Below are 18833 nucleotides of genomic sequence, written 5' to 3' on the forward strand. Positions count from 1 at the left end.
TTGGACTTCTCTAAAACAGCTTAAAAAAAATTATTTTTTGGTCAAATAAATACTTACTGATTTTTGCTTAACATCTTTATTTTTTTATAAAAAAGTTTTTAATATTCCAATAGAGCTTTAAGCCTAAAAAAAATCGTGCCAAACAGATTAGTCTTTACCCACAAAAAAAAAAAAAAAAAAGAGTTGACTGACTGATCTATGTAGCGTTATACTGTATATATATATATATATATATATATGCTCTCAATAATAATGTGGATAAAAGTTGTTACTTCTGATTGAGCGAGCGAGCATTTATGAATTGTGAAATTAATTAATTTAGACATATATAGTAAAATATAAATTTTATTTGTTGGCTCTTCTCTAGAGTTTAAAATTCTGTTGATGATATTATGTATCTCTTTTTTTTTTTTTTTTTTTTTTTGTGGAAAGTATTGATGAAATTATGTAGTATTCATCATACGTCCACATATAATGCTGTATTAATACAGCAAATAATATTCACTGCTTCCAACGTCTACATTCTATTATTTACATCAACAGTCCTAATTAATCACAACGAACATAGGGGCGGTCTTATTTCTTTAACGTAAGCCAACTATGCCCTGTTTTAGGAATGGCAAATTCTCTTGACACCGATTTTCGTCCCAAAAGTAGGAAAATAGGAGACGTTAAGAAATCTCCAGTCTCCACTTTATGAGCCATGGAGGTAGACATATAATACCAACTACCAAGAATGTATGAAGCACGGCATGGTTGAGCCCTTAAATAATACACGTTTTGTCTTTCAAAAGAAAAAAAATTCTCAACTTAAATCACCACAACCTTCTTGCAAGTTAAAGTCTAATTAATTCCTATCACTATGCATTAATACCTTGATGCGTTTTGCAACAAGCAAATTTACGTTTTAGCCTCTAGTAGTACTTGATTAAGTAACTACATATATAGTAACAACGTACGTACTTAATTAACTATGTTCTCTATGTATTCTTTATTTTTATCTTGTTACATACTAAACTTCTTATAATAAGATGAAATAATAAATGAGAATTTCACAAAAAAGTATTCGATCTTCAATTCCCTTTCATATTGGATTAAATAAATATATATAGGGTTAAATATATTTTATCTCTAAACTATTAAATTTTTTTGTATTTTACTTTAAACTATTAATTTATTTTGTATTTTGCTACCTAAACTTTTAAAAGTATCACATTACCGTCTGAAGTTTAATTGTTTTTTTTCTTTTTTTCATTTTAGTGTAATTATGCCATTTTGACAGATGAATTTTGTAAAATCAATTATAGACAACTAATATAATTTAATTGGAAAACCAATTCTATTAATTTATTTTTTATTTTTACTAATGTTTATTGCATAATTTTCACAAATTTATTTGAAAAAAAATGAAAAATTACACTAAAATGACAAACAAAACAATAATTCAGGTGGTAATGTAACATTTTTTTTAAAAATTTAATTAGATGATAAAATACAACAAAGTATGATAGTGCATAGGGCAAAATGTATTTAACTCATATATATATATATATATATATACTAACAGAATAAATAATTGTGAATTAATTTCGGGCAGAATCTCACTGGAGGAGGTAGCGACACTACCATAATTTCTCTATTATGGGCGATGTCGTTGTTGCTAAACAATCCCCACGTTCTGAAGAAAGCCAAAGAGCAACTTGACGCCCATGTAGGCAATGGAAAGAGGAGTAGATGAGTCTGATATAAGCAAGCTGGTATACCTCCAAGCCATTGTTAAGGAGACACTGCGTTAATATCCTCCAGTACCACTCCCATTACAACGTGTATTCCGTAAAGACTGCACCATAGGTGGCTACCATGCAACAAAAGCTTCTCAACTCGTCATTTGAAAGATCCAAATCGACCCGAATATATGGGAGGACCCATTGAAGTTTAAGCTGGAGAGATCTCTGACAACCCAAAAGGATGTCGATGTTAAAGGTCACCATTTAGAGTTGATTCCCTTCGGTAGTGGTAGAAGATTGTGCTCTTGTATGTCCTTTGGGCTTCAAATGTTGCACTTCACGCGTTGGTTACTTTTCTGCACGCCTTCGATATCAAAACTCAGTCCGACGACTCCATTAATATATATGATGGAAAAAGTTTGGACTAACCAACATCAAAGAAACTCCACTTGAAATTCTGGTTATGCCACGCCTACCTGCAAAGCTTTATGGATAAAATGGACCACCACCTACAACAATGTGATGAACAAGGAATAGTAATATTATTATATTAAATAAATAAATAAAGGAATAATAAAATAATATTCCTCTTATTACTGTAAAATGTACGGATTTGTAGAATAATTAATGGGAAATCAAGCTTTCCCTAGTTGTCGCATTATTGCTGTTCGTTTTGTCCATGTGAAAATTTTAAATTTGTTCCTCTTAAATAAAGTTTTATATTATGTAGAATTACCGTCTTCTTAAATTAATCATTTTTTATCGATTTCTGCTGTGTCTCAATTGTACATTTTTTTAATCCAACTTTATATATTCATAAAATATAGTACAAAGACTTCATTTCATTATTTAAAATTGGAGTAGTTTAGTTCATTTAGCTTGTAACAGGAGATATGAAATAACATTATGAATGTCCGAATACCTAAGAAACTGGGGGAAAAAAAAAAAAAAAGAAAAAGAAGAAGAAGAAGAAGAAGTAAAGGATGCTTGACTTTTGACTTTTGACATTTTTTTTCATAGAAGTTTTTCTCATTCATAAGTAATGAGCCTTGGAAGCCCAAAAAGTAATGGGCCAGTACTGACGCTGTGCATTCTCATTGGACTGGACCGATTACCCGCTCGTTAATTTAAATGCTCTATTTCGTTTTGGTCTCTGTCCACAAAATATCTACGTGTCTAAGTTCATAGTGTTAATAAATGTTTCTTCTCTTATTAAAAGTTATTTCAATTTGAATTTTTGACTTTTGGCATGTAAAATTTTTAAAATTGCAGTCTGCTAATTGCTCAATCAACATTTTGTTGGTTTTTTATGCTTTATATAGTTCTATTTTAACTATGATCTTTTGAGATAATTCAGTTAACAATGATCAATAATGATAATTTTATAGGTTTTATATTAAATTTATTTTTCAGAATATTTAAAAAAAAGCCTACTTTATTTGTGCTGGTGCCCCACTATATTACCTCTTTTTTTAATTTTTTAAGTTAATTATTTTATTTGTTTAAGATTTTAGTTTCGGAGAAAAACTATAAAACATCATTATCTTTAAAAATCATTATCTTTGAAAAAGTAAACACGGCATTGTGTAAGTTATCCTTGTTTAGTTGTTATCGTTGATCTTTTAGTTTGTCAATATCGGGAAACCTTTCTCTAAAACGGCGTGCCTTTGCGGGTTCAAGATCTAAAAAATTTTCTCCTGCTAACTCCCAAAATGAATACGATGGCTTTATTATATGTGCGTACAGTAGGTGTTCAACTTTCTTCACCTTCTCCTTAAAATAATAAAATAAATTTACTAGACCATTTCTCAACAGCTTCAATGATAGTATTACACGTATGAATCTCCTCAAGTCTTTGCTTTGCACGTATTTATGGATCAAGATCTTGGTCATAAATGGAGTCCCATTATCAAATTAAACTTTGGCAAACTTCTCAGGAGCAGTATCTTTCCAAAATCAACAAAGACTCTTTGGTCAAATTTTGGCAAGAGAACCTCTACTCTCTATATATAATGCACATCAACGGCAATGATTTTTCTCATAGGCGGAAATCCTGGGTCTGGGACAATGCATAATTTAAAAGGATACACGGATGAATAAATATTCAAGCGTATCCTATATATTGTTTCGGAAAAAAAAAAAATTTGTCCAGAATTAATTCTGAACGAGAGAATTACTATCAACATAATATCACCTTTTTTCACTGCTAGTCCATTATGAAAAGAATCACATGCACCACAAATAAGTGAAAAAGAAGCCCACATATGTCTTTAACTTGTGTGATATAATTCCAGTCAAAAGAGCATTAGTGGCGGGATATATATTTAATTCCAAAGCAGGACGATTAAAAGAAGACAAAATCTAATGGAGAAGTAAAAAGCTAACTTGACTACTTGAGAATTTGTCGCTAGCGTACCTCGAGTCTTGGTGATTTGGCAAGCAATTGCAATTGTGATTTGATGTTTGTTGACTTGAGAGTCCAGAAAAACATATAATATATGCAATCTTAGACAATTGTCCATTATCCAGAACACAGTGGAGTCATAATTTAATTTGTATTCTTGATGGACACAAATAATTCAAAAGCTGCGGCCTCTGGATAAGTTTAAGTAGTATTATTATATATTATCAATCTAGGATTTGTCTGGCCTCCATTTAATATTCTTTTATTTAGTTTTGTTGTTTTTTTTTTTTTTTTTCCTACGACGATGGTGATACATACTTCTTTTAATGGATGATTGTCTAAAGTGATTAGTTTCTTTGATTATTTCAATTCTAAAAAGAGATATTATGGTTTTATATACCATTCTCATCTTATCAGTATATCTCAACTATATAAAATCGCGTATAATGCAAATTAGTCATTTACATTTCATTTTAACTTATTTACATTTATATTGTGATAGGATAATTATACCACATCATCTCTTAGAATCTACATACTTAAATATTAAATATCAGTCTTTTCTTCCAAATTTTTTAAAAAAAGTCAAAGTAAATTATTGGGTGCAAATCAATTATCTTAATCTTAGTTATTTAACATTTTTAATTTCCTTATAGATAGGTATTGTCCCCAACTTTATGTAAAAATTTTACAAATATTCAAATTAACTCAAAATTAAGTAAAGAGAGAAATTTTAAATTATTACAGAATAATTTTTATCAGTTATGCTATATTTCATTGACTGCGTCTCCTGTATCCTAATTACATATAACTAATACTATATATTATCTTTGGAATTCAGGTTAATTGGTCATCCATCATAGCAAATTTTATTTTTGAAAATGATAATAGACGTTTTGTTTGATGTATTGAGGTAGCTAGAAAGTTAGGATGGAATTGTTTTAGAAAATTATTCCAATCCTTATAAACTGATGAAGGACCTTAATTGTTTGGTTGCTCCAGCAACTAGTACTGTTATAATTAGATTAGATCCATATATACATTTTCCCTTTTGAAGGTAAGAAATTGTATACTTTTATACATTTTCAATAATGAAAACTTGGTAATGGAAGATTAAAATGGACAAAAATGAAAAAAAAAGAAAAAAAAAGAAGTAAATCTTTTTGACGTCAAATGAAGAATGTATCGTGTGTGTGTGTATATATATATATATATATATATATAAGTTGGTGTTGAATGTTCATACACCTTGCATCATCGCATTTTGCTCGGAGCGTCGGTTGCTATTTCTTCGCAGTACTCTAACCCTCACAAATGGAGTACATTGTCTTCCAACATGATCATCTGGACACTGCAATAATAGCCGGAGTTACAGCCATACTTGTTTTTCTATACTTTGCTCACAGGAGCTTACTTACCGTTGCCAGGCATCTGGGAGTTCCCAAACCACCTGAAGCCGCAGGAGGATGGCCAATAATCGGTCACCTCCATCTTCTCGGAGGCTCATCTGAGCTTCCCCACATAGCCTTGGGAGCCTTAGCCGATAAGTATGGACCTATTTTCGCCATTCGGGTAGGTGTCCATCCGGCTGTGGTGATAAATAGTTGGGAAGTAGCGAGGGAGTGTTACACTACACATGATGTGGCTGTATCCTCTCGTCCCAAGTATATAGGCGCAGAAATCTTGGGTTCGGACTATGCCAATTTTGGATTCTCTCCCTACGGCCCTTATTGGCGTAAAATGCGCAAGGTAACAGCATCCGAGCTACTATCCCATGCCCGGCTAGAGCAGCTCAAACATGTTCGATCTTATGAAACAGAGAGCTCAATAAAAGAGCTTTACAAGCTTTGGACCAAGAGACCTAATGGTACGGACGATTATATTGTGGAAATGCAGCAGTGGATTGGGGACATAAATCTGAACGTGATTCTTAGAATGGTTGCTGGAAAGCGATATTTTGGTGCTACTTCTTCTGTGAGTGATGATGACGGTGACCAGAAGCAGATTCATCGGTGCCGGACTGCCATGAGGGAGTTCTTTCATCTGACCGGCCTATTTTTGTTGGGGGACGCCATTCCTTTCCTCAGGTGGTTGGATTTGGGTGGATATGAAAAGGCCATGAGGAAAACCGCAAAAGAATTGGACAGTCTCGTCGGAGAATGGTTAGATGAGCATCGCCGGAAGAGAGATTCCGGTGACTTTAATGGAGACCAAGACTTCATGGACGTGATGCTATCTCTCCTTGATCCCAATGACAATGACCTTGCTGGTCATAATGCTGATACTGTCAACAAAGCTACATCCATGGTATGTCCATCTTTTTAGATCCATTTGTTGCATTGAATTAGATTGAATTGTAATATTTCAATTTCAATTCTTGTCCAATTAAATTAGACTATATATATAAAATATTCAAGATTAATCTAGCTAGTTTTGTCCTGTTAATTAGTTAAATATAGTCTAATCAAATTAATCCATATAATTGATTTAACATCCATCATTAATTAAGTTAAATTATTGTCATACTTGATTTTGCAGAATTCATATAATTGATTAAACATCCATTATTAATTAACTTAAATTATTGTCATACTGGTTTTGCAGAGTCTGATTAGCGGAGGCACGGATACGACTACGGTTACTTTAGTTTGGGCACTATCATTACTGCTGAACAACCCCAGCGTACTTGAAAAGGTTCAAGATGAACTTGACGTTCAAGTTGGTAAGGAAAGACTAGTGAATGAATGGGATATAAGCAAATTGGTGTATCTTCAAGCTGTAGTTAAAGAGACTCTAAGGTTGTACCCGGCAGGACCGCTAGGAGGACCTAGAGAATTTACCAAGGACTGCACTGTAAGTGGGTACCATATTAAAAAGGGAACCCGATTGATCACAAACCTTTGGAAGATCCAAACCGACCCTCGCATTTGGGGCAGCCCGTTGGAGTACAAGCCAGAGAGGTTCCTCACCACGCATAAGGATGTAGAAGCCAAAGGTAAACATTTCCAACTTATTCCTTTTGGTGCTGGAAGAAGACTATGCCCCGGAATCAATTTTGGGCTCCAAATGACGCATTTAGTTTTGGCGAGTTTGGTGCATGCATTTCAATTGTCGACTAATGAAGCAGTTGACATGACGGCCAGCTTTGGACTTACAAATATCAAAGCCACCCCACTTGAAGTTCTCATCAAACCCCGCTTATCCAGCCATTTGTATGACTAATATAATATTAATGATTCCGTTCCATGTATAGTCTGTCTTATTTAGTAATTGTCGTTTTCTGTATTTTTCCTGTGCTTATATTAACTGGGTATGTAATATTATGCATTTTAATCTTTCAATAATACTATAAATGTAAACGAAGTAATAAAACTTATTACTTGTTTTTCTTGTATTTTATATTTTGTGTTTTATTTTACTTCATCAGCTTGTAAAATAAAGCTTTTTATTTTTATTTTTAAAATAATTGCTTGTAATATTGTTTTCGAACAGGTTTAAATTATGAAAATCAGCCTGAACCTTTTCTAAGTTTCAATATTCTCCCCTCGATCAACTTTATATCATATCTTTTCACAAAAAAAAAAAAAAAAGAAGAAGGCATCTTTGTATTATATCAATGCCCTTCTTTTTCAATGCCAAAAAATACTCTTAGCCACGTGCCATTCAGTGCACATATCCTTTGTCTATACTATAAATGAGAAGAGAAATGGCTTTTGGTCATTTTTTACTGTTTATTTTGGTTCAAAAACGGCGCTCCTCCATGTGTTTTGCCAACCTGTTTTCCATGTGTCACGGGATAATCTGTACTGGTAGATATGTAACTATGATCGAAAAGATTGGTGTAGTGTCAGAGGGTAAAATGTTTTGCAGAGAAGGTGTATTTGCGTATGGGAAGGATTCTGCAAAGTTAAGGACAAAATGTTCTAGGGTATGGGTTGCATTGATTCTTGTGATGGGAAATGTGTACTTTGGGATTATTTTGATTTGCTTCTTAAGATGTGAAGCTGAAACTTCAATAAATTATCAGAGTTAAATTCGGATACAGTGATGAAGATGTTAAGAAGCAACAGAAACGAGGAGGAGGAGGAAGAACGACCATCCAAGAAGAATGCACCAACTCTTACTTCATTCCTCACGGCTGCAGCCAAGTCAGCTTCATTTGTATTTTTTTTATTTTTTCACTCAATTTATGAACCCTTGGATCTCTTTGTCTTTGAAGAAGCTCCCTCTCTTTCTCTTTCTCTTTCTCTCTATTCTTTGTTCCAGCTTCTCACCGAATCCCCATCCCCACCCCAAATAAAAAAAAGTCCAAAAAAAAAAAAACTTGGACGATTTGCTTCCACTTTTAGAGAGCTTCAAGCCCTATGAAGATGGGATTGGCATAGTGGGTCTAGACGAACCCATAGCCCAGTTAGCAAGTGAAAGTAGAGCAGCATTAGACGATCTCTCAGCTGAATCAATGGAAGAAGGAGGTGAATCCTCTAGAGTTCTTGGAACATACACACAAAGATTCAATCCCAGTGCAAGCTTTACTTTACTTCATCTACTATCCAATTTTTTTTTTTTCACTTCCAGAACAAAACAACCAAAACTCGGACTATAAAAATATCCTTACCTCAAGAAAATCACAAGAGTAGCAGAGAAATAGAAGAAAAAATTGCAACCTAACACTAAATTCACAAAACCCAGATCTCAAATTGCTTAAATGAAGCTCTTTTTTTTTTTTATCTTTTTTTTGTTTGTTTGTTCCTTCTTAGCCCTCTTTCTCAAGGACTTTAGCTGGGTGTTCTTGGAATGTGTGTGTGTGTGAGAGAGAGAGAGAGAGAGAGAGAGAGGGAGAAATAACAGGATTTAAGAAAAGTTGAAGTGGAACACGAAAAACCAAGATAGAGAGAGATTTAATGTCAGGACCCGTCCAAAATTTCTCATCGGAACCCTAGACAAGCCCTGATTCCAGGGAAATCCTACCAAACCTTCCAATGGAAAATCCGGCAGAACTTCCCCTAAGGGTTGGACTTACCAAAAATTTCCTGCACTAAAAACATACTTCTATATACATCCCCTTATTCCTCCCACATTACTACAATTTGTTTCCACAAATTTACAGTACTTCAAAATAATAACAGGAATTAATGCAGTATTTAATAAAATGTGTCCAATACAGTATACAGAGCATTATACAAATAAATATGGAATTAATACTGTAACATCCCACATCGGTTGGAGAGGGGCACGAAGCGGTCTTTATAAGGCTGTGGATACCTCTCCCTTCAGGACGCGTTTTGTGAGCAAAACCTTGAGGCCAGGGGGGAGAGAGGGTGTGAACCCTGGGCCAAAGAGGACAATATCCTGATGCGGGTGGTTTGGGCTGTTACAGTGGTATCAGAGCCAGTACCCGGATCGGTGTGCCAGCGAGGACGCTGGGCCCCAAGGGGGGAGGATTGTAACATCCCACATCGGTTGGAGAGGGGCACGAAGCGGTCTTTATAAGGCTGTGGATACCTTTCCCTTCAGGACGCGTTTTGTGAGCAAAACCTTGAGGCCAAGGGGGAGAGAGGGTGTGAACCCTGGGCCAAAGAGGACAATATCCTGATGCGGGTGGTCTGGGCTGTTACAAATACAATGTCAGATAAAGAAGCAATACAAGATGAAGAGGAAAAAAGAGAAGAAATGCTTCTTGGAACTTCGGCAATGAACTGAGACGTCGGGCTCGCCCCGGACGATCAACGTCTCCCAATCCTTGTACCTAGGGGAACGGAATTTAAAAACATGAGATACTAATCTTCTCAGTGAGTGACCCTATCTACTGTACAATTATAATAGCAACGATAATTATAGTAAATTTGATTAATTAAGAATAAATAAGTAAATAAATAATAATTAATTGAAAATAATATTTTCTCTCAAAACCCTCACCATTCACTCCATTGGAAAAGTTTCCCTTTTAAAACATTTTCACAAAACCCGTTATTTGTATTTCCCGAAAACCAAGGAAACAATTAGTTAACTAAATATCAAATAAAATATAATAAATCAAGCATCCAAAATTTATAATGAAAATAAAATAGGAATAGAAATAAAAATAATTTCGTAACAATTACTAACTGATTAATAAATGTCATAAACAAATAATATACAAGAATTTAAAGATCCAAAATTTATAATGGAAATATAGAATAAGACATCATTGGATACAATAAATAAAATCATAAATAAACTTATATTAAAGAAATTTGGCATAAGAACAAAAATAAACCCAATATATAAATTATAAAATTTATTAATTAAATCAATGAAATAATCAAAGAAACATTTTAAATCAATTTAAACATCGATATAAAACAAATGGTAAAAATATAATAGAATTTATTTTAAAATACCAATCTATTTAAATGATAAAATCAAGGCAAATAACTTTTAAACATTAATGAGAATAGGTAATAAAATCACGATATCAATTTCATAAAATTCGTGTAAAGCTTTAAATTTAAATAAATAATAAAAACAACATTAAATACATTCTAATTTAAATACTGCTTTAAAACTTTAGGAATTCAAATTTATATCAGAAAGATAATTACTTGACGCACCACACTATATACCAGTGATGTCCCACGATACCCAGTGTCCCGAGCACCGTGTAACAGGAGGTTAAAGAGAGAAACTTACATACGGTCGCTTCGGCGTCCCGACAGCGTCGCTGCTTAAACCGTCATCCCGGCTATGGAGGGGGGCGGCTTATGGCCAATATCAAACTTGCCTACCCTCGGTCCAATGGTAACTCACGTGAGACATTATAACTTGCGCGCTCATCCACATACACAATACAAAACACCAGTACTGTATGAGTGCGTTTAAAACAAATAACCATATTATTTTTAAAAAAATAACAATTGTTCCAAATTTCACCGTGGGAATTATACCATTTTTTCAAATTCACCATCCCACATTTTTCTTTAACAACACCAGCATAAATCCATTAATAATAATATACAAATAATTCTCCCTAAATCATAAAATCCATCAAATAATATTCCAAGGGCATAATTATATGATTTGAAACCACCAAACTTAAACCAATACTTTTCTTGGAATATTTAAAATCAAATCATGCCCAAAAATAATATTAAAACCCAAATACAATTAATTAAATGAAAACACTTTGCTCATGCGTAATAAATACAATTAAATCACAATAATAATAATCAAGAATTTCTTAATAACCCAAACTTTCATTTAGCCTCAATGGGTGTATGTATATATAAAATAATATTTTTTCCACAATTATATTTAAATTCCACCACATGAGCATAATTCTAAATATCAAATTAACACAAAATAAATATAATTAATCACCCAAAAATAGTTTTTAAAGGTGGGTCACCCACCTCGAGCACGCAATTAATCCAAGATCCTCCATGCAATCAATTTCACGACGTACACGTGCTCCTAGAACAACAATATTACACATTTCAAATAAATTAATATTTTATTCAGATAAATAATACCCGGTATCCGGGGGGTTTAACACAAACGTTAACCAAAATTGATGAGTAATATACCGAATCGAAGCTTGTGGAACGAGGATCGCATTACTGGCCTCCATTGACCCCAATTCTGCCGGTGGTGGTCGGAATTTGCCCGGGAAGTACCGGTCGAATTTCACCTCCTCATAACTCGCGAACCACTTCGAATTTAAACAATTGGAGACCATATTTGAACTCAGAGGACCCAAAATAGGGGGAAAGGGTTGGAAGACAGGACTGGGTTGGCCGGAAACGGCGAGAATAGCCGGAAAACTCAACCCGCCGCTGTCGACTTCATCGGCCCGATCTGGGCGCTTCCGGAGGCGTTTGGCCAGGAAATTTGGAGGGTGGTGTCACCGGGGACTAGGCTCCCTCCCTGGTTGGTGAGTGTGACCGTCCGGTGGCCGGAATTTAAGAAACGGCAAGGACCCGAGAGGAAGAAAAGGAAAGGAAAGGAAGAAGGAGGAAGAAGAAGAAGAAAGAAGAAGGGGGGGGGCCGTGGGCCTTTTTTCCCACGTGGGGGAAAGGAAAAAAAAGAAAAAAGAAAAGAAAAAAGAAAGAAAAAGAAAATAAAAAGAAAATAAAAGAAATAATTAAATAATATTAAAATAATATTATTGTATAAAATAATAATAAAATAATATGGCATTTAATCATGGGTGACATGTGGCATCTCACCATTGTGACATATGACACCTTCTATTAAGTCACACGTGGCATACTGTTCATAATTTAAAAAAATAATATTAAAATAATACTATATTTGAAAAATTCTACAAGTCCATAACTTTCAAACCACATGTTCAAATCGGACGTACCGCTAGTCTATGAACTCGTATCAAAGAGTACTTCACAACCATGCATGAGTCAAAACTCAACTTTGCATGAATAAAAAGTCAACTCTGGTACCCCTTGAACAGTTTAGACCTCAACTTGTTTTGCCCATAACTTTCAAACCGTAGCTCCGTTTTCGACGTGCTACTAGTCTATGGACTCGTGACAACGTGTACTTGTTAATGGTACCTCAGTCAATGTGAAATTCCAACAGGAACAAAAAGTCAACATTTGATCCCTTCTCGATCAACGATGGTCAAACCCGGTCAACCTTGGTCAAATTTGAGAAATTTCGATATACTTCGGGACGGGGTGTTTGTCAGGACCCGTCCAAAATTTCTCATCGCAACCCTAGACAAGTCCTGATCCCAGGAAAATCCTACCGGACCCTCCAATGGAAAATCCAGTAGAACCTCCCCTAAGGGTTGGACTTACCACAAATTTCTTGCACTGAAAACACACTTCTATACACATCCCCTTATTCCTCCCACATTACTACAAGTTGATTTCACAAATTTACAGCACTCCAAATGAATAACAGTAATCCAGTGCATAATTAATACATCAATGTCCGAGATAGTATACAGAGCTTCATGAAGTACTATTAAGCATAGAATACAACAAGGATGAAAGAAATATTACAATTGAAATAAACGAAGACAAAAGTAACTTCTCGAACTAAGACAGCGACGGAGATTTGGTTCGCCCCGGAAGAACGTCTACCACCCCTTGCACCTAAAGGAACGGAATTTAAAAACATGAGATGCTAATCATCTCAGTGAGTGACCCTATCTACTATACACTTTTAATATTAATAATATAACAAATAAAGGAATTTAATTAATATCAACAATTAGATAAATTATAAATAATAAACATTTGAAAGTAATACTTTCTCTCAAAACCCTCACTATTCACTCCGTTGGAAATGTTCCCCTTTTAAAACATTTTCACAAAACCCGTTATTCGCATTTTCCGAAAACCAAGGGATCAATTAATTTAATAAATAATAATTAGATAATCCCAATATAAATAAAATGTAATAAAACACAATAAATAATTTTTAAACACTTTAGGGTTTGAAATTCTATCTGAAAATTTATACTTGACGCACCATACCATATACCAGTGATGCCCTCCGATACCCAGCGTCCCGAGCACCGACTGGCGGGGAGGTTAAAGAGAGAAACTTGCATACGGTACTTCGGCGTCCCGACAGTACCTCTACTGAAACTGTCATCCCGGCCACGGAGGGGGGCGGCTGATGCGCAATATATAAGACTTGCTTGCCCTCGATCAAATGAAAACTCACGGGAGACATACTAACTTGTGCGCTAATCCACATATACAACCAGAACACCAATACTGTATGAGTTCGTCTAAAATAATTATTAAATTTCTTATTACTGTACCGATTTTCCAAAAAATCACCATGGGAATTATACCAGTTCTCAAATTCACCATCCCACATTTTCCTTTAACATTTTCGGTACGAAAACATCGATAACAATACACCAATAATTTTTCTCGTAGCACAAAGCCCATCAAATAATATTCCACGGGCATAATTGTTAAATTTGAAACCACCAATTTAAACAAATATTTTCCTTAAAATATTTAAACCAATTATGCCCAAAAAAATAATATAAAAATCCAGACACAATTAATTTACGAAAATACCTTGCTCGTGTGTAATAAATACAATTAAATCACAATAATAAAAATCGAGAATTTCTTAATAACCCAAAAATTCCGTTTAGCACCAATAAACATATACGTACTTATAAAATAATATTTTTCCACAATCATAATTAAATTTCCACCACATGAGCATAATTACAGATATTAATTTAACACCAAATAAATATAATTAATTACCCCAAAATATTTTTAAAGGTGGGTCACTTACCTTAAGCATGTATATCAGTTAAGATCCTCCGCAGGATCAACTCTACTACCCACACGTGCACCTAAAACATCCACAATATACCAAACCAAATATATTAATATTTTAATCGGGTAACACCCAAATGGGTACCCGGGGAGCGAACAAAAACGACAACAAAAATTGACGAGTAATATATCGAATCGAAGCTTGAGTGACAAGGATTACAAATCCGGTCTCACTTCCTGGAGATCGGACCCGAGGTGGCCGGAATCTCGCCGAAAAGCTTTCAGGATTCAACTCTTCGATTCTTTCAAACCATCACCGGCGGCGGCATGTCCGGTGGCCGATGGCTGAGATTTTTGGGGGTTTTGTAGATCAAGGGGAGAGGGTTCCAACGGGACCGGCGGTGAGGCAAACGGAGGCCGGACGGCGAAGAGATCTGGGTTTGAAGATTTTTGGTCCCTCGCCGGAAAATACTCCGATCCCGGTGCGTCGGAGGTACGGTGGCCGTGAAATTTGGTAGGTAGGCCGGAATTCCCACAGGTGAGAGACTGATCAGGCGTGTGTGTCTTGGGATGGTCGAAAACTGGGTAAATCGGCGGTTGTCGGTGGTGGAGGGGAAAAATGGCCGTCGTCGGAAACCGCTCCGATCCGGGCGCGTCGCCGGTCGGTTGGCCGTGAAATTTTGGGGGTTGGCCTGGAATGGAGAGGCGCTCCTTCCTGGCCAGCGCATGTGGCAAGAATCGGATGAAAAATTTGACAACTCTGGTGTCCGGCAATTTTCTCTCTCCCTCTCTCTCACCTCTCTCTCTTTCTCTCTCCTCCCCCGTCGTTTTGCCAAATAAAAGCCACCGTGGGTGATACTGTTCATCCACATGGATCTCTCAGATATTGACACATGGCGTCACTATGCACTTAAGCCAGATATAATAAAATATTACGGTAGTCGGAAAACTTCACACGTTCATAACTTTTTAATCAGATGTCCAATTTAAGCGTGCCACTAGTCTATGAACTCGTATCGATGAGCACTTTACAACCATACAAAATTCAAAACAAAATTCGACAACCATAAAAAGTCAACTCCCGGCACCTTTTGGACAGTTTGAATCTCGACTTGTTTTGCCCATAACTTTCAAACCGTAGCTTCGTTTTCGACGTGCTGCTAGTCTATGAACTCATGCCAACGTGTACTTCGTAATGGTACCTCAATCAACCTAGAATTCCATCCAAGTCAAAAAGTCAACTTTTGACCCCTTTGGTCAACGGTCAACGATCAAAGTCAACGGTCAACCTCGGTCAAAGTTGGAAAATTTTCGGTGTACTTCGGGACGGGGTGTTACAGTGTTACATTTAATGGAGGGTTGTGTAAGAAAGAGAAGGTAGTAGTAGAACAAGGTGGGGTAAACACAGTAAATTATCTGTACCCATATCTGACTTATTTGTTAAAAAATACTTCTGAGGGTGAAAAAGACAAGAGGGGGAAAGAAGCATAAGGGGAAGGAAGCATAGAATGAAGATATTGAAGTTTATGCTTTTTATATGCCTTTATTTTTATTATATTTGTCCAATTTTAGAGTGGATCAAATTATCATCTTATTGATAATGTTCGGATCATTTAAAAGAATATATGAACGATAACATCATGCTCTTATTATGTATTTAATGCTATGTTTTTATCATTTTATTTCATTATTGTTGCATGTATTTGTTTTTATGAAAAATTTAAACAGTTGTAACTTTAAAGACCCATAGTAAAGCATTGGAACATTGTCTTGTTATTTTTATAGCTAGAGGATGGTTACTCTACAAATGGCTATGTATTGTTTAACTACATTTCCAATTTGTCTATATCTTGTAAACAAATTTAATAGAAGAATATGAATAAAAAATTATTTTGATTTATATGTTTATTTTAAATTTTAGTTCTCTTTTCCAAGTCAAAGATTATTGTTTAATAACGGTTTATCCTTTCGTATTTAACTCTATTAAATAGCAGTACACGTGCAACGCACGTGGGCCAAACCTAAGTCCTATAGCCTATAATATAAATGAGAATACACGTGCAACGCACGTGGGCCAAACCTAAGTCCTATAGTCTATAATATAAATGAGAAGTGCTCCCAGTTTTGGTCATGTTTGACTATTCAAAATGGTAAAAAATAGGTGCTTTTCGTGCATTTTGCGTTTTCTTTTCAAATTTTCTAAAATTTTTTTTACAATTTTATATATCCAAATTTACCCTTTTTTGCTTTTTTCTTCAGAAAGTACCAAAACCCATGGGGTCTTTAAAGGCTTCACTGATCTACAACAACGGGGACAGTAGTGTTTGAATTGCTTTTGGATTTGTCTTTGAGCATGAAAGAGATGAGAATAAAAAACCCACGGATCATGAAGTTCTTTGATGGGGTTATGCAGAGATAGAAAATTTAAAAGAAATGAAAGCTAAAAACCGAAACCCTCTTAGGGGGAGGAAGGCCTTCTTTTTCCTTCCTTTTCTTTTACCATATCTGTGTACTAGGGTTTGTTTTTGTGGAAGAGAAGGTAGAGAAGAAAGAAAGCAAAAAATGAGAGAAATAGAAAAAAATAAAAAGAAAAGAAAAGGGCATGGGTTGGTCCCTCTCTCTTTGTCTCTGTCTCTGTCTCTCTCTCTCTCGCCTTTTTTGTTTTTTCTCTTTCTACTTGCCATTCGCACTCAAAAAGATCAGTGTGGGGTAGCCATTAGCCATTAGAGATAGAGAGAGAGTGTGTTTTTTTCTCTTTCTACTTGCCGTTTTCACTCAAAAATATCAGTGTGGGGTAGCCATTAGCCATTCGAGATAGAGATAGAGAGAGAGAGAGAGAGAGAGAAACAGAAAAGGTTTTTAAGCGGTCAAAGTATGTGAGAGATGTGGTTTTGATTTGCCAGTGTGAAAGCAAAGAAATAAATAATAATAATAATAATTATTATTATTAAGATAATATGGTTTTTCTCACTAAAAAAAAAAATTTTTTTTTCAAAGCTTTAAATATTTATATAACATATCTTTAGTCTATAATATAAATATAACATAAATGAGAAGTACTCTTCAGATCGTTTTGATCTGATCATATTTTACAGTTTTAAATGGTAAAAAACAGCTGTTTACTTTTTTTTTTTTTTGGTTTCTTTCTATGATTGTATGCCAAAGATAAAATAAATATTTCATTTTTATTAAATACAAAATTTCTAACCGATGATTTTGAAATCACACTAATACGGTATGGCTTCTCATATATTTAATTTTATGGAGAAGCTATATATATATATATATATATAAAGCATTATGTCGTAATTGTCTAAAATTTTTAAGTTTTTCTAAAATTATATAATTAACTTTTTAATTTTGATTTCAATGGCATATAAAAAAAGTTAAAATCGGTAGTTTATAATTTTATATCTTTGCAAGGTTAAAATCTATGGTTTTATATTTACCTTGTCTTTCCTTTTTTAGCGTCTTTTTTTATTTTTTTTTGGGGCTCGGTTTGACCTCTCAATAGCACACATCACACAAGACAGCAATGAAATTTTTTTTTTTTTCAAACAGCAACTAATTAAGTTACATATATATTTTTATTTAAATTTCGGTATTACATACTTTCATTATTTTCTTATGGAATTGATATTTCTCTACTAAAATGGTATTGATTGAAATGAGTTTTTGTTTTTGGTAAATTAAAAAAAATTACTTTTTAATTTTGATTTTATTCTTCTATAATATTAGTTATATAATTTTAAAAATTAAATACAATGCCAATGTGTGTCAACAAATAAATATTTTGAAAATAAATTTTTGATTATCATCTTCAATCCAATATAAAAAAATTTTAAACTAATAATTTCCAGTAAATGTATATGTAATTTTATATTATTTGTTAAAAATTATGTTGATAATTAATACTAATAAATAAAATTTTTTTACTTTAATTGTTTTTGAAGGTGTGAGTATATATATATATATACACACACACACATATAACTACACTATTACACATCAACACGTGCAAAGCACGTGGGCCAAACCTAGTATATATATATATATATATATATAAAATTTAAGACGCAGGGGTTGGCGTGAGAGAGAAGCGACTATTGGAGTTGGTTTTTTTTTTTTTTTTTTTTTTTTGGTGAATGACTATTGGAGTTGGGTTGACTTAGCTGAGATGTGGCGACGAATAGGAGAAAGTAAAACAGGGACTTTGGAATTGGATTTATAGATGATGGTCTAGATAACGTGGATGCAGAGAAATGTTTTTAGAAGATGATTTTTAATTCCACTCATCTAATTAAATATTCCCTCGTTCGTATCTAGTTCATCATAAATTCTCTACATTTTTTTTTTTTTTTGGCACAGGATCATTTATTCATTTTTTAGATTAGATAGTAAATAGAATTGGAAAACAAGCGTTGGTCAGTGTTTGCGTCCATTTGTCCA

The 18833-nt window shown here is 34.2% G+C and overlaps 1 protein-coding gene across 1 annotated transcript; it reads left to right on the forward strand.

Annotated features, from left to right (window-relative positions):
- The first annotated feature begins 5011 nt into the window (after positions 1–5011).
- LOC107420320 (cytochrome P450 CYP82D47) lies at positions 5012–7530 on the forward strand. The gene is made up of 2 exons (XM_016029247.4): positions 5012–6438; positions 6736–7530. Exons 1-2 carry the CDS (start codon positions 5446–5448, stop codon positions 7351–7353), a joined length of 1611 nt encoding a protein of 536 aa, XP_015884733.1. The 5' UTR covers positions 5012–5445; the 3' UTR covers positions 7354–7530.
- Positions 7531–18833: the final 11303 nt, after the last annotated feature.

The sequence above is a fragment of the Ziziphus jujuba genome, chromosome 5 (genome assembly GCF_031755915.1).
Source record: "Ziziphus jujuba cultivar Dongzao chromosome 5, ASM3175591v1".
NCBI lineage: Eukaryota > Viridiplantae > Streptophyta > Magnoliopsida > Rosales > Rhamnaceae > Ziziphus > Ziziphus jujuba.